General features: G+C 52.3%; 1 protein-coding gene across 1 annotated transcript; it reads left to right on the forward strand.

Annotated features, from left to right (window-relative positions):
• Window positions 1-2,515: 2,515 nt before the first annotated feature.
• On the forward strand, window positions 2,516-16,346 carry DRAXIN (dorsal inhibitory axon guidance protein). Its single transcript, XM_064283138.1, has 7 exons — window positions 2,516-2,966; window positions 5,517-5,707; window positions 6,152-6,154; window positions 7,593-7,704; window positions 8,322-8,411; window positions 10,742-10,831; window positions 15,341-16,346. The coding sequence occupies exons 1-7, from the start codon at window positions 2,516-2,518 to the stop codon at window positions 15,451-15,453; spliced, it is 1,050 nt and encodes a 349-aa protein (XP_064139208.1). The 3' UTR covers window positions 15,454-16,346.
• Window positions 16,347-17,178: the final 832 nt, after the last annotated feature.

A 17,178-nucleotide genomic window follows, 5' to 3' on the forward strand; every position in this document is an offset into this window, starting at 1 on the left:
GAGCTCAGGCCCAGCTGTGTTTAGCTTCAGCCTTTGGAGCCCTCATTATGGAGATGCCTGAGGGAGGCTGATGGGCAGGAGCCTCTTGTTGCTGGTGAGGTGGGAGTGTGCATTTATAGTCTGAGGACTGAGGAATGGGGGTGTGTGTGAGGGGGAGCAGGGGGGTGTCACAACAAGCCCATCCCAGTGTTCCCCACACCCTGTCAAGGCTTACCCAGGAAACACAGGAGGCTCCCATAATACTGCAAGACGCTAAGTAGCGGGCGGAACTCGTTCTCAGGCCAGGCTCTAGGGGTGGGCCGTGGGGGCCAGGACCCAGGCCTCTGAAGGAACAGGACACACCAGGCTGGGTGACAGGACAGCAGGATAATGGCAGTTCTCAGAGGCTCCTCCCCAGACCAGGTGAGGCTGGGGGGCTGGGGAACCCGAAAGATGTGTTTTCCTCCCTTCAGCACCTCCCCACCCCTCTCAGAGTGGTCAGCCTGGTCAGGGATGGGTCGAGGCCCACCCACCTGTCCCCCTTGCCCAGTCCCGAAATGCTGCTGTGTGTTGTGGATTGGGCCAGAGGGCCCCACACCAAGGCTCCTCCTCAGGTGCATAGCCAGGCAGGCTGCAGGAGCTGAGAGCATGGAGGGGACAATGCCGGGAATCTTTCCCAGACGCTAACCCAGCCTCAGCGCTGGGCAATTATATGGCCACAAATCACAAAGAAACAATTGTCTAAGCACCTTTGCCAGCCTAATGGACTATGAGGGAGACCCGGGGGCCATAAAAATTCAATCAGCCTGGCTAACCTGGTGCCAAACCTGTCTGGGTACAGTGACGCTGGTGGAGTGGAGACAGGTGAGGGCCGTGGGCAGGTGGGTGGGTGGTTTCCAGAGTATGACAGACACCCCCACTGTCTCCCCAGGTTTAGAGGTCCTCTGGGCCACTCAGCGGTCAGCTTCTTCCTCCAGTGGGGGGACAGAGCAGTGGGTCCCTTAGGAAGCCCCACTTCTTTGTGTGGGCAATGGGGGGCTGTCCTGAGGGTAGGTCAAGGTCAGCTCACCCCACACTGCAGGAGTCAGAATCAAGATCCTCAGCCCCACCAGACTGTGCTGTGTCAGGCCCCACCCTCTCCCTGCTTGTACCTGGAAAGAGGGAGGGAGGGAGGGAAGAAGGAACCATACTGACTTAGAGGAAGTGACCTCAGAGCCCATCATGAGGAGGAGAAAGGACAGAGCTGTGCTCAAAAGCACAGCCTTCTGAGTTACATAGATGTCACTCATGTGTGGCTTAACCTTTCTGAGCCTTAATTTCTCTTCAGAAAAACTGGGATCCTAATAGGACCCTGAGCCCTGGTGACCCAGTGGTTCAGAGCTTGGCTGCTAACCAAAAGGTTGGCAGTTTGAATCCACCAGCTGCTCTTTGGAAACCCTATGGGGTAGTTCTACTCTGTCCTATAGGTTTGCTATAGGGTTGTTTTGATGTGCTGGCAACAATTTTTTTTTTTTAATAGGACCCACTTCAGAGAGCTGTTACAAGGACTAACCCATTGCTGTCAAGTTGATTCTGACTCATACACATAATAGGGCAAGGAAGTAGTATCCCATGGGGTTTCCAAGGCTGCAATCTTCACGGAAGACATCTGTCACATGTTCTCCCACAGAGCGGCTGGTAGGATCAAACCACCGACCTTTCCATTAACATCTGAGAGCTTAACCAGTGTGCCACCAGCACTCCTTTCCATAAAGTTTACAGCCTTGGAATCCCTATGGGGCAGTTCTCCTCTGTCCTGTAGGGTCACTATGAGTTGGGATTGACTCGATGACCAGTTTTTTTTTTTGTTTGGAATTTTTACAGAAGCAGACTGCCACATCTTTCTCCCGCCAGGCGGCTGGTGGGTTCAAACCACTGTTCTTTCAGTTAGCAGCTGAGTGCTTAACCACTTCGCCACCAGGGCTCCTGTTGAAAGGACTAAGTGACATAAATCCACATAAGGGACTACCATGTTCCTGGAATACCGCATGTGCTCAAAGCTGTTTTCCATTTGTTTGAGCTTAGGCTTTCAGTCAAGGCCCTGGACCCAGAGGGGTGTTTCCGAGCCCCTCCAGGCTGGGCCCTGCTCCAGGGGACTTGACAAAGGATATAGATTTATTATGTAGAGAAAAGACTTCTAGATTAACCTGGAACCTGGATGTTGCTTAAACTACTTAAAGCAGGGTTTCTCAACCACAGCACTGTTGACCTTCTGGGCCATAAGATTCTTTGTTCAGGGCTGTCCTGTTCATTGTAGGGTGTTTAGCAACATCCCTGGCCTCGACCCACTAGACACCAGTATCATGTCATAACTGTGGCATCACAGTTGTGACAACCAAAAATATCTCCAGGCATTGCCAAATGTCCCCTGGGGGCAAATTCCTCTCCCTCCGTCCCTGTTGAGAAGCACTGTAGTGGAAGGGACTTGAGGGCAGGGAGAAGGAGGAAAGCTGTGGAGCTGCCCTCATGGTGCTGCTCTTCTTGCAGGAAGGAGGCCATGGCCGGGCCCCCCACCCATGCTGCCCCTGTGCTGCTCCTGGCCCTCCTGCTGCTCCTGGAGCTGAACCCCACAGGCTCCCTGGCACCTGGAACTCCCGCCCGGAACCTCCCTGAGAATCACATCGACCTCCCACGTCCAGCACTCTGGACACCTCAGGCCGGCCACCACCGCCGGCGGGGCCTGGGCAAGAAGGTGCGGGGCCCAGGCATGCCCGGCCGGGCCCAGGATGGTGCTGTGGTCACCACTACCAGGCAGGCCTCCAGGCTGCCTGGGGTAGGGGGCCTGCTGCCTGGGCAGAGTCCTGCAGGCCTGCTTCGGGACAAGGACCTGTTCCTGGGGCTGGCCCCGCCCTACCCAGAAAAGGAGAACCGGTCCCCAGGGTTGGAGAGGGCGAAGAAACACGACAGGGAGCACAAAAGACGCAGGGACAGGTTGAAGCTACACCGAGGTATTGGAGATCTGCAAGGAGCGGGGGGCTTGCAAAGAGGTGGGAGGGATCAGGGTGGAGGTAAGGGTGGACTCAGACCCAGGTGGCTGGGGGACTCAAGGGACAAGAGGTGGGGAGCGGAGGGAGATATCAGTGGGATGAGGTCCCTGGGAGGACATCCAGAGGCCCCAAAGTCAACAGTCAGTGGACACCCAGTAGAGGGGAGGGATCTCACTAAAGTCAGAGGATCTGGTAAGGGGAAGGGGTGCAGAAAGGCCTAGCGGGGAGGGTACAGGACTAGGAGAGGGATATGAGACAATGGAAGCTCAGTCTTACAAGGATATGATGGATCTAAGTCAGGAAGTTCTACCTTGTATCTGACCTAAATCCATGGTACTGTAAGTCCTGAGTGGAATCCCTGGGTAATACAAATGGTTAACACACTCGGCTGCTAACCCAAAGGTTGGAAGTTCAAGTCCACCCAGAAGTGCCTCAGAAGAAAGGCCTGGCAATCTTCTGAAAAATCAGCCATTGAAAGCCCTATGGTGCACAGTTCTACCCCCACACACATGGTGTCACCATGAGTCAGAATCGACTTGACGGCAACTGGTTGTAAGTCCTGAGTAGAGGCGGAACAGTTCAGTGCCCTTCAGGTACACCACAGAACTGCCTTAGCCTTCAAAGCAATCACTGCATCATCTCCAAAGCAGAGTGGTGACTAACAGCATAGACTCTGAAGACAGATTTGCCCAGGTTCGAATCCATGCTCCGTCACTTACTAGCTGTGTGGCCTTGGACAAGTCACCTTTCTGTGCCTTAGTTTCCCCCTCTGCAAAATGAGGATACTGGTCTCTCATGTATCCTTAGTGTAAAATCAGGCACTTGATACGTACAGCGCTTAGAATGGTGCCCGACAGATGGCAGGGGCGATAAGCAATAGCTGTTAACTGGTTAATTCTCAGCTTTTTCTTGAAGCTGAGTCAGCGCTGTCCAACCTGGAGATGGGATGTGAGGAGGGTCCCCATCATGGTGCCTGCCAGCCCTTGCCACCCTACTTGACCCTTCCTCCACATCCCTCCATCTCCGTGAGCTATCTGGCCCCCACGGCCTGGGTGCCCCCTTTGCCCATTCAGTCTCTGAGCAAACCTGTCCCAGCAGCTCCACCCAGATGGCCCCTCTCCATTGACACCTGGCACTGAGCCCAGGTAGCAACCTCAGCTTCCAAGTGTCTTTATGTGACAAGAGAGCTTCTGGGGGCAGGCAGAGTGCCACCAACATGGAGGGAGTGCTTCTGCAGGGGGAGGGGGATGGCAGCCCAGCCTCCCTTATGCAGCAGCTGAGCTTTGCTTCCCTGCTAGGGCTGCGGAAACCCCCCCAAGTGGGCAGAGCATGGTCCCTCAGCTTAGACTCTCAGTTCCCTCCCCACAGGGGGTCATCTGTGTTGGGTAGGGGAGGGATGCTGGCATCCTTGGGGACAAAGCAGAGGGCCCACATGGGACAGGACTCACCCCAGCTCAGCAACAGCTCCCCCAGCTTCAATAGACCAATAGCTCCCCAACCCAGGTGAGTTGATATGGGGATGGGAGGCCTGGGGCTAGGCCAGCTCTGCTGTTGAGCAGCTGTGGGACCGCAGACTGACAGGGCCTTGGTTTCCTTGTCTGCAAAATGAACAGGTAAACTGAACAGTCCCTAAGGCCCCTTTCTACTCTCTGGGATTCATCTGTAGGGTGGAGGGACCCCAGCTGACCCAAACGAACCTGCGGCCAGACCTGGCCTGAGAAAAGGAGACAGGATGAGTCTGGGGCCTCCAGCTCTCTCAAAGCCCCTTTGTTCCTGACCCTCTGACCCTGCACACTGTCCCTTATGCTCTACCTACCCCACGTCCATTGGCCTTGGAAGGTGGCATTAGTGGCTAAAAGTATTAACTTTGTACTCAGACAGACCTGGGTTTGAATCCGGACTCTGGTACTCAGGAGCTTTGTATCCTTGGGCAATTTGCCCAACCTCTTTGTGCTTCAGTTTCCTCCCCTGTAGATGAGGCTGAAGGCAGTACCCCCCGTCCCAGAGATCTTGCAATGGTTTCATGAAATAATGGGACTCTGCACACTGCGGGTGCTCAATAAATGGACTGGACTAGAGATTATCATCACATAGGGATAATTCACTTGTATATGAGAAGCTGCTGTGCTCACCTCCCAGCCTTCTCAAAGGCCTCTTTCCCCAGCTGCATCACATTGCTCCCCTACTCTTCATCTCCTCCAGGAAGCCTCTCATGATTAACCCTGCCAGTTCCCATTTGTTGCACTTACACTATACCCCTGGCTGCGCCCAGCCAACTCCAACTTGAACTTGCTGGGATGTTGCTTTACTAGGGGAATCCCTGGGCTATCTCCCAGGAAGCATTTTCTCCTTGAACACCCCATTTTCACCTCCTTCGGACGGCGGGTAGCAGGGATATTGGCTGAGCACAGGGCTTGGTACCTGGTCCCTGCTGCCTCGTAGTTTGAAATAGAAAATGTGGGTGCTGCAGTGGGCAGTCAGAACCCCCATGGCTCCTGCTCCTTGTCTCAGGTAGAGCCTTGGTCCGAGGTCCTAGCTCCCTGATGAAGAAGGCAGAATTCTCTGAAGACCAGGCACAGGATGCCACGATGGAGGAGTCTTCCACCAGCCTGGCCCCCACCCTGCTGTTCCTAACCACCTTGGAGGCAGCACCTGCCACGGAAGAGTCCTTGATCCTGCCTGTCACATCTCTGCAGCCCCAGGTAAAGAGCACCAGAACAGCCTCGGAGCTGGAGGGGTCTTTTGCACATCATGCAAACCCCTCTTGGCATGTGTAGGGAGACTGAGGCACAGACAGGATTGTGGAAGAGATAGTCGAGACTATCAGGCCTAAATTGAAACCAGGTCTCTTGATGCACCGTCTAGTACAGCTCCAGCCCGGGTGGGCACTGTGTCCTGAAACAGGACTGCCACTGGCCAGGAGAAGGTAGCCCAGGGCCTTCACTCTAGGGACAGCCAAGGAGGCCAGTGCCAGCTCAGCATGCAGGTCTCTGCATGAAGAGCAGTGGGGCCCTCGGGGAAGAATTTTACATGTACGAAAAAGCACAGAGAATACTAACTTAGAAAACCGAGTTCCCATGACCCAGAATTAACAAGCGTTAAACACTTTGACTCATCTGTTTCAAATCTTTAATACAGAAAGAAAGCAAGTGAGCAATTGTGGCCAAAATACTAACCTTTGGTAAATCCGTTATTAGCTGCCGTCGAGTCTGCTCTAACTCACGGCAACCCCATGTATGGCAGAATGAAGCGATGCCGAGTCCTGAACCATCTTCACGGCCATTGGTGAGCTCGGGTCCATCATTGCGGCCACTGTGTATTTTGAGTGCCTTCCAACCTAAGGAAACCCTGGTGATGTAGTGGTTAAGAGCTACAGCTGCTAACCAAAAGGTTGGCAGTTTGAATCCACCAGGTGCTCCTTGGAAACCCTGTGAGGGCAGTTCCACTCTGTCCTATGGGTCGCTATGAGTTGGAATCGACTCGACGGCAACAGGTTTGGTTTCTTTGGTCCAACCTAAAGGGCTCATCTTCAGTGCTGTAGTGGACAATATTCTGTCGTGATCTAGAGGGCTTTCATTGGCTAATTAAGTAGATTACCAGGCCTTTCTTCCTAGTCCATCTTAGTCTGGAAGCTCTGCTGAAACCTGTGCACCATGTGTGACCCTGCTGGTACTTGAAATACCGGTGGCATAGCCTCTAGCATCATAGCAACATGCAGGCCACCACAGTATGACAAACTGGCAGATGGGAGGTGGATTGGTGGATCTAGTGAAGGGTATACAGGAGTGAATCATACTATTCTCGTACCTTTTCCATGGTTTTGAATTTTTTTCCAAATAAAATCATTAAAAATGATCCATGTATATATATAGAGAGAGAGAATAATGCTTTTTCTTTTAGCAACAGATCTTTTTTTAGTCTCTTCTCGGGTCTTAACACCCTTTGAGAGGCTGATAACAGTAGTGGCCTGTCTCCCCAGGAAAGCACGGTTCCCTGTGCTGTCACAACCCCATCTGTTAGGAACCCAGCCCTCGAAGGTGCTCTTACTGCCCACGTCCCACTGTGAGCAGGTGGCTGTGTGCAGATCCAGCCACGGCTTCTGGCCCTCAGCATCCCGAGACCGCTGGCTGGGGCTGTGTGTAGAGTTAAATTCTGATTATGGCCTCAACCATGCCAGGAGAGCTGGTAACATCTGCTGGAGAGAGGACAGGCAGGGAAATGAGCAGCTGGGCTCTGTCCAAGTCCCTCCACGTGCATTTAGAAACCCTGAGCAGCAAGATTGCTTCCCAACCCAGATGGTGGTCACTGTCCCTCCCACGGAGGGCCTGGGGAATAACTCTCTGGGCTGCACCGCTGGGCTTAGGCAGCACAGTGGGTGGTGCCTGCACATAAGGACACCAACCAAGTGGCTGCTGCAGCCGGTGGGAGCCTCAGGAGCCATCTCAACATCCCTTGGGCTGGGATTCCAGGCTGCCGAGCAAAGGACGAGGTAGCTTTCAAGAGCCCCTCTTACTTGCTCTGGCCGACATTCTTGCTTCCAGAGGTTGGAATGCTCCAGGTCTCCTTCCTCTGTACCCTCTTCTGCAGGTACAGCCCAGGCCTGACGGGGAGGTGATGCCCACACTGGATATGGCCTTGTTCGACTGGACTGATTATGAAGACCTAAAACCCGAGGTCTGGCCCTCTGCAAAGAAGAAAGGTATGCATACCTACCCTTCCACCTCCATACCTGGCTTTCTCCCCCACCCCCAACCCTCTGTTGAGGCACAGCCCTAGTGGGCCCGGTCTGACCTACTGATGCCCAAAATGGGGGGGGGGGGCCGGGGGAGGGCAGTCAAGTCCAAACTGGGTATCACCCAACACCCAAAATGGAAAATACTCTAAATGCTATCGGGTGCTTATTATATGCCAATCGCTTTCCATCTAGGAAACCCTGGTGGCGTAGTAAACAGCTACGGCTGCTAACCAAAAGGTTGGCAGTTCGAATCCACCAGGTGCTCCTTGGAAACCGTATGGGGCAGTTCTATCCTGTCCTATAGGGTCACTATGAGTTGGAATCGACTCAACGGCAACAGGTTTTGTTTGGGTTTGGGTTTCCAGCTACCAGCTCATTTTATGCTGAAAAAAAAACAAAGCAATCTGTTAGGTCAGTACTACTGTTGATTCCATTTTAGAGAAAACACAGGTAGAGAGACACACAGTGTCTTATACAGAGCTGGGAGGAGCAGCACGGGCAGCCTGACTCCACAGTCCGGGTGAGTAACTTCTCTGCTTTGCTGGGCCTCAGTTTCTGACGACAGATCTTCTCATCCTCAGAGAAACACTGGAGTAAACTCTCCAGTGGTGGCAATGAAACGTCACCAGCTGAAGGGGAGCCGTGCGACCATCACCAAGATTGCCTGCCAGGTACCTACCGCACCAGCACCAGTGTTCAGGGGGCTAAGCTGGGCGCTGGGAGGAAGCCTACCCTCCAGGGGGCAGGGGTGCACTTTCCTAGACATGTCAGTAGGGCCCGAGGCTCCCTGACCCTTTACGGGTAATAAATAATAACACTGGCTACCACTTATTGGTCCCGGGGTGGAATAGACAGTTAAAGCACTCAGCTGCTAACGGAAAGGTTGGAGGCTCGAGTCCACCCAGAGGTGCCCTTGGAAGAAAGGGCTGGTGGTGATCTACTTTTAAAAAATCAGCCACTGAAACTCTTATGGAGCACAGTCCTACTCTGACACACATGGGGTTGCCCTGAGTCGCAAAGGGGTACTGCTTACTGAGAGGTGCTGTCACTCATTACTTTGTGTAATCCTCACACAACCACTTGGAGGAAGAGACACTGTCATCTCCAATTTTCAGACAAGGAAACTGAGCCCCAGAGAGGCTAAGCGTCTCGCCCGAGGTCACACAGCTGCCCCACACTGCCTTGAATCACATGTCCCCTCTCTTGACCTCTTCCTCTAAAAACCTGGCAGGGCTTGATCTGTCCTTGTTGCCTCACAACTCAGGAGGGCTTTGGGGGGATGCTTTCACCAGCATCTGCATCTTCACTGTTCAGCAGCCATCACCATCAGGACCATCTAAAGACAAGTGCTTGAGGTTTTGACCAATTCATGCCTTAACCTGCTGGTCCTTGTTGGGTCCACTGGGGCCTCTGGGAAGCAGAGGCTATGATGGACTTAGAAATGCAGGCGGTTTATTTTGGGGGTCAGGGAAACACCTAAGAAAGATAAAAGGAGGAGGGAGCATTATGGGCAGGGACCTTTAGACTGTGGTGCAAAGTCTAGGCCAGCCCAAAGGGGGCGCTCCAGAGCAGAGCCAGCCTGTTACAGGAACCTCACATCAGTCACTGGCTGGGGCTGCTGGGGACAGCGTTACCTGGACTTGAAAGCTGAGGTGGCTCCTAAGGTGCTAACAGCTGGCGGCTGTCAGGGAACTGCCCTCCTCACAGGTGAACAGCAAGTGCTGTCCTATAGGGAGACCCGAAGTGCATACCTCCACGCCCCACACTTGTTCATTCCAAACTATGCTACAAACAGAGCAACCAGGTGGCAGTGTGGCACTGTGGAAGCCAGACCACCAGCTTAGGCTGCATCATTTCCAAACTGTGGTGTTCACTTAAGGAGTCCTGGGTGGCGCAAACAGTTAAGGGCTCGACTACTACCTGAAAGGTTGGAGGTTCAAACCCATCCAGAGGCATCTCCGAAGACAGGCCTGGCGATCTGCTTCTGAAAGATCACAGCCTCGAAAGCCCTATGGAGCCGTTCTACTCTGCACACGTGGGTTTTCCATGAGTTGAAATCAACTCAATGGCAGCTAATAATATTGTTCACTCTGAGCGGGAAGGAAAGGCTGGGGCGTGGGCTATCTGGACAGTTCGCTCTGAGATCTGGCTCTGGGCTGGGCTGAGCCGCGCCTGTGCCTGTGTTGGGCCGCATCCCATGGCTTCCCCAGGCCTCATTTCCCATCTGTCCAAAGAGAGTGTTGTAGTCAATGACCCCTGAGGTCCTTCCCAGCCGACTCCACACTTGGTGGCTGCCAACCAGGGGAGGACTAGCCAATAAGCAAGGTAAGCATGGGTTTACTTGCGCTTACTTACTAACCTGTAGTGAACAATTTCACATGAGTCTGTGGTGAAGAATATGTGAAACTGTTCACTACAGATTATTAAGTAAGCACAAGTAAACCCGTGCTTACCTTGCTTGCTGGGTTATCCACCGACGTCAGGGACTGTAAATTTGAAAAGAGGCTTTGATTCTGTAGGAAGGTCCTGTGAGGTTGGGAGAGAGAGAGATGCTAGCCATACCTAGAAGCAGAATCTTTAACATGGTGAAAAAATGTGAAGTTGTTCACTACAGATGATCTAGTAAGCACAGTGCTTACCTTGCCTATTGGATAATCCACCCCTGCCACCAGCTGTTCCACCCACTGTCCCCTGGAGGTGGTTCCACCTGCCTTCACTTCCCTGTGATCCATCAGTTGCCCAGCTGGAGCAGCTAGGTCCCTGCCCCCTGAGAGGGGGAGGGGGCGGGGGCGGGAGCAGGAGCCGGAGCGGGAGCAGAGGGAATCTTGGCCATGACATCCATCTGTGGCTCCAGTCAGGAGCCCTGTGAACCAGATGGCCCATGCTGCCAGATCCGCCTTGCCACACGGATGATAGATCTCCTGTCCAGGGGGACGATGTAGGGGGTGGCAGGGAGGGGTCTGGCTCTCGTGGCTGACCACATGGGCTTGCTGTGTCTCAGGCAGCTGCTGTGACCTGCGGGAGCATCTCTGCACTCCCCACAATCGAGGCCTCAACAACAAATGCTTCGATGACTGCATGTGTGTGGAAGGTAAGCCGCCATCCAGGGGCTTCCTGGGCATCCCTGGAGGCTTCCCCGGAGCCCCTGGAGGCTTCCTCGGTGCCCCTGGGGGCTTCTCAGGCTCCAAAACCACGAAGCCTGCCTTGCTCCTGGAAGCTAGTTCTGCAGTGAGTGGAAGGCAGGAGTGCCTGGGGGATGAGATTTCTTGGTAGAGGGGGGACCGGGTGGCCTGCAGCGAAGGAGGCGGTGGGAGAACCCCTTGGGAGCTGAAGACGCCAGCAAGCACAGCTTCACTTGCTGTCTTCCCAATCTGTGAACTCATTTAGTCCCGATTCCTGGCATGGCTTCGCAGATTTGCTTTTCTCACCTCTCGAAATACAAGCTGGCATGATCTCCCAAGATCTGGAAGTGGGAGAAGGGAGGAGTATCTCTTTAAATAAGATCAAACCTGAGAAGGCTGGTGCGTTCACACCAGTATTCTATCCCAGGGGAGGCATTCCTAGTTCAATAACAAGGAGGGGTAGGGGGCTCCCCAGCACTGTCCTGGGGGAGGATGCATTTGGCCACTGCCTCTTTAACTCTCTCGAGTTCCCACCTAGAGCTGTACCTGCCTTCAGCACACGTGGGGACCAGGTGTGCCAGGCTTGGTTCGAAGCTTTTCACTCTCATTAGCTCTTGCAGCTGTCACAACCACACAGCCACTCCAGGACTGGAGCTGTTCTGATCCCCATTGTACAAATGAGCAAACTGAGGCACAGAAAAGGTTCAGTGATTTGCCCAAACTTATGCAGCTAGAAAAGTGGGAGAATTTTTTTTTTCCACTGAAAAATTTCAAACAATACACCACTGCATTAGTTTCCTAGGGCAGCCATAACAAATTACTACCAAGTGGGTGTCTTAGAAGAACAGAAATGTATCCTCTCACAGCTCTGGAGGCCAGAAGTCCCAGTTCAGGGTGTTTGCAGGGCCTTGCTCTCTTTGAAGGCTCTAGGGGACAATTTTTTGTCTGTCTCAGCTTCTCGTAGCCCCAGGTGTTCCTTGGCATGTAGTTGCATCTTCATACCTCCGTCTTTCCTCTGGTGTCTTTGCCACTTCTCTTTCATAGGGCACTACTTATATTAAACTAGGTCCCACCCCACTCTGGCATGACTTCATATTAACCAAACTGATAACATGCTCAAAGACCCTTTTTCCAAACAAGGTCACGTTCACAGGTACCAGGGATTAGGATTTCAACATATCTTTGCGGCGATGGGGGGGAACGACATAATTTAATGTCGTTTACTTAATACTGAAGTAGTTACAGTAGTATAATGAACCCCCATCTCCCGTCCCCCTGCTTCGATAATTACCAACTCACGTCTAATCTGTGTCATCCCCCACCCACTTTCCCCAATCCCCTATAATTTTGAACCAATTCCTAGGAATTTATAGACATTGAATACATCTCTAAAAGATAAGTACTCTTTAGAAAACATAGCCACAAGATCATTATAACACCTAAAATTCACAATATTTACCTCATATCATCTGATATGCAATCAGTGTTCACATCTCCTACATGGGAGAATTAGGTCTCAGCCCCTGCTCTTAACCATCCTGAGACTCATGCCCTGTTTCTGGCTGACATTATCCTTATTAAGAGCTATCTGCTGCAAAAGCAATAAAGCTGGTTAGGTTCAATCACTCATTCACCCAGTCAGCCAAGGAATATTTACTGAATGTCCACTCTGTGCTGGGGGGCAGTGGTGGTTCAGTGGTAGGATTCCCACCTCCCATGCAGGAGACCACGATTTGGTTCTTGGCCAGTGCACCTCATCCGCGCCACCACCTACCTGTCCGTGGAGTCTTATATGTTACTATGTTGCCAAACAAGTTTCAGCAGAGCTTCCAGACTAAAACAGATTACGAGGAAACTCCTAGTGATCTACTTCCAAGAAGTCAGCCAAGAAAACCCAATGGTCTGATCCCATTGTGCACGGGGTTGCTATGTGTCAGGAGACCAGTTTGATGGCAGCTAACATCAACACGCTACATGCCAGGCACCATTCTGGACATTGGGGATTCAGCGTTGAAAAAATCCTACAAGTTCTGTACCCATGCATTCCATTCCAATAAGAAGAGTAGACAATAAGCAAAAAAATAAATGAAATACCTTTAGAAAGTGATAAGGGCTGTGAAGAAAATAATACAGGATGATATGATAGGGAGTCCCTGGAGTTATTCTAGAAAGGATGGACAGGGGTGGACAGGGGAGCCAGTGTCTAAAGATCACAGGGGAAGAATGTCCCAGACAGGAGGCAGAACAAAGGCAAGGGCTTTGGGCAGGAACAGGCCTGTCTGAGTAGGACTGGAACGTAGCGACCAACAAGGAAGATGGTACAAGGGGAGGTAGGAGAAGCTGGTGGGGAGAATCATTGACCTTATTTGAATTCCAGTTTGTAATTGAAAGTCACTGGCAGATTTTAAGCAGGGACATGAAATGGTCTGATTTATAAGTTACAAAGCTCAATGGGCTGCAGGATTTCAGGGGGCAGGAGTGGGGGCAGGAAGGACCAGCAGAAAGGTAAGAGTGCATGAAGCGGGTGATGCTGGGAAGCTGGCATCTGCAAAGTGTGTGGCAGTGCCTGCAGGTACCTGTGTGCCCTGTTAAGGCCCCATTTCACAGAGGAGGAGACTGAGGTGTAGAGTGGGTTGGAGAGCCCTGAGTCCGGGGAATCCAGGGCAGCTGTGAGGCCAAACTGTAGTCCCTGGCCTCCAGGTCCACCTCAGCCTGGGTGAGGGGGACATGGCCCTGCTGAATAAGCCTGGTTGGTACCAGGCTGGGCACTCAGTGGGTGCCCCTCCACCCAGGAATCCTTCCTTCCTCCCTCCCCTGGGCCTCAGGGAAGGGAGGGAGGAAGGGATTATGCACTGCTTTCCCAGAAGTATGTCCTCATCCAAAGCGCCATCTGCTCATTGCCTCTGTTCCCGCTCATGCTAGTCAGTCCCATCAAAACTCTTGGTTACTCCCTAGAGATGCAGACTTCAGAAAAGAATGAGAATGGAAGTTACTTCCCAGGCTACTCATTAAAGATGATCTAGGGATGGAAGGGGGACTGTCACCAAGACACCACATCAGAGGAATCTGGGGACCAAGGGTCCTCGGGACTCCTGAGAAATCCCAACATGTTGAACACAGGGCCCAGGGCTAGAATCCAGCCATCACAGCCAGCCTGGTTCCGGAAGGGCTTCTGTGGTCAAGCACTCCTGCTTGTGAATCTCCTGTCCCCCTCCCAAGTGTCACTTGCGTGGTCAGAGGTCTGAAAGCCCAGTGGCCCAGGTTCAAATGTCAGGCCCTTAAGCACAGCCTCACAACAGCCCCTTTACTCTCTTGATGGTGATAAGTGGATTTTAACATAGAGATGGCCCCTCTCCTTGTGGCCACTCCTAACTTGGAAAGTAGGGTTGCTCAGGCCACAATGACATCTCTTTCCACTATCATCAGGGGGATGTGGCCTCAAGTGAAAAATATCTCTATCCACGTGTCTTGGGGATGACTATGGCCATGATGTTGTTCGGTGCTGTGGAGTCCCATGTGACAAAGGAGAACTGCCCCATAGGGTCTTACTGGCTGTAATCTTTATGGAAGTAGCTCGCCAGATCTTTCTCCCACAGAGCTGCTGTGTGGGTTCAAATCACCAACTTTTGGGTTGGCAAATGCTTAACCATTGTGCCACCAGGGCTCCTTACGGTCATGACAGAGTGAGCCAAAACCACAAAGCTCTCCTACTGGTGGGCCAGGAGGACTAAAAAACCCAGTACCTACTTTAATTAGGGTGATCAGGGATGTCTCACTGAGACCTGAAGGCTGTGAAGGAGCTGATTCTGTGAAGAGCTTGGGGGAGGGATTTCTGGCTGAGGGAACAGTAAACACAAAGGTCCTGAGGCAGGAAATGGCTGGATATGTGAGGAACAGCAAAAAGACTGGGAGTGGCTGGAGATAAAGAGTGAGGGGGAAAATGGGAGGTGAAGAGATCAGACTGGAAGCAGGGTCCAGGTCCCTGAGGGCCTTGTAAGCAAGGTTGGAAGTTTGAATTTCATTTTAAGTGCAATGGGGAGCCATGGAGGTTTTATGCGGAGGGCAGAATCTGATTCACTTAAAAAAAAAAAAAGGATTGTAGTAAAATACACATGAAATTTACGAATTTAACCATTTTAAAGTGTACAATTCAGTGGTATTTAGTATATTTACAGTGTTGTGCAACCATCACCATGATCTAGTTCCAGAATATTTTCCTCCCCACAAAAGGAAGCCCTATAGTCAGGAAGCAGTCACTACCATTGCCCCCTGCCCCCAACCCCAACCCCTGGCTACCACTAATCTTTCTGTCCCTATAGCTTTGCCTATTCTGTATATTTCACATAAATAAAGCTCATTCAGTCTGCGGTGCGGGGGTTGGGTTGCAGGGCAGACTAATGGAGGGGCTGTGAGAGAAGATGTTCGGGGGGGAACACTAATGGCAGTCTACCCATGACCCCCTTGCTCCCTTCACTCAGGGCTACGCTGCTACGCCAAATTCCACCGGAACCGCAGGGTCACGCGCAGGAAGGGGCGCTGCGTGGAGCCCGAGACGGCCAACGGAGACCAGGGATCCTTCATCAACGTCTAGCGGCCCGTGGGAAGCGCCTTCCCAGCGGCCTGGAGACTGAGCCCAGGAGGTTTGGAAGAACTGGGCAATTTGTTTATAACTAGAAATGGGAGATCGAATGGGGGACCAGGTGACTGAGGCTGCAGGCTCAGGTCAGGACACTGGACCCCGGAAGAGGAGCGCTCGTGGAGAGGACTCTGGGCGAAAAAGCGGCCCCTGCCCAGAATCCCAACAGCAGTACACTTGCACCCACCACCCGGCACCCCTGGGACGCACCAGAGCCTGCGCATCCCTTGTGTTTGGGTGCTCCGCGATGGCAGTGTCGAGAGTGCCCTCTACTGTCTGACCGCAGCACTGCAACACCATCAAGAGGAGATTTCAGAGAATGGAGAAGAAATTTCAACTTTCTAAGAGAAAGGTCTAGCCTAGGGTCCCTTGGCAGGGAACTCAAGGGCGAAGGATGAATACTGGAACACCTCCTATGTACCAGGCACAATGCTAACCTAAGTGCGTGGCATACATCATCGCATTCAGTTACCACGATGACCTTTTGAAGTAGGTATTATCACCATTTTACAGGTGAGGAACTTTGAGGCACAGTGAGTTATATGACTTGTTCAGGGCACCAGATCAGTGCTCCTCAAACCTTAACATGCCTAGCAACCACCTGAGGATCTGGTTGAAGTGCAGATTCCGATTCAGTCAATTCTGCATTTCTGAAAAGCTCCCAGGGGTTGCTCATACTGCTGGTCCAGGGTGGTAGCCAGGTCCTAGATACTAAATGGTGGAACTGGGCTCCGAACCCGGGCCCAGGCTGTCTCGTGCTCCAAAGCCCACCCTCTTGCCCCTCCACACTAAGGACTTATTCTAGGTTTTCAGGGAGAGAGACGTGTTCCCTGGTAGTCTTTTTGATGTGACGAAGGCTGGAATGAATTGACTCTTCCCTCCCTGGAAAAAGGTCCATCATCTTTAAAAACAAAGCAAGATGCTCATTAAGCACCTGCTTGTTTGTAAGGAGTGACTTGGGCAGATTGGTTCCTGCCCTCTGGGAGTTGATATTCTGAGATAGGAATGTTTAAGGGCAAAATAATGCCGTTCCTACACTGCTATGGTGCCGCTCTTCAGGCCTGGGCCAGGAACATTGGAGTTGCCGTGATCACATCTACCCCAGTGGTTCATGCCCTTCGAGAATTGGATGAAAACATAAACTCTAAAAAAAGTAGACATATCACCCATGTACACCCATCTTACAGATTGTTTTTGTGGTTCGCAGGCCTCCCAAGGACCATCCCTGGACCCCTTTTTCCCTACTTCCGCAGCAGAGCAGGCTGAGGGGTTGGGGTGTGTACGTCTGAGGTAGAGGTGCTATCTGAGGCTATCTGAAGCCCCCTATAGGGCAGAACCCTGATGCCCACTGGGAACATCTGTTTCAGCAGCTCTGGCTCCAGGGGCCACTTTGAGAGAACCATCTAAGTCCCCTCACCTGGCCTCATGTTCCTGGCCATCCTCTGACCCAGGGAAAATCAGGTTCCCAATGGCAAAAGCCTTCCCCGTCCAAATTCCTTGCTGGCCTGGACAGCTGCCAGTGGGTCATGCCCATAGGGGACACCAGGGCTGTTTACTGCACTGGCAAAATCAGCCAGGTTAGGGTTCAGGCACCAAGGAATGCAGACTGATCTAGGAGAAACCAGATACCTTCCATGCTCTTGTCTCCCTATTCAGATTTGATGGATATGGGAGTCTCGT

The sequence above is a fragment of the Loxodonta africana genome, chromosome 3 (assembly GCF_030014295.1).
Source record: "Loxodonta africana isolate mLoxAfr1 chromosome 3, mLoxAfr1.hap2, whole genome shotgun sequence".
NCBI classification, from domain to species: Eukaryota; Metazoa; Chordata; class Mammalia; order Proboscidea; family Elephantidae; genus Loxodonta; species Loxodonta africana.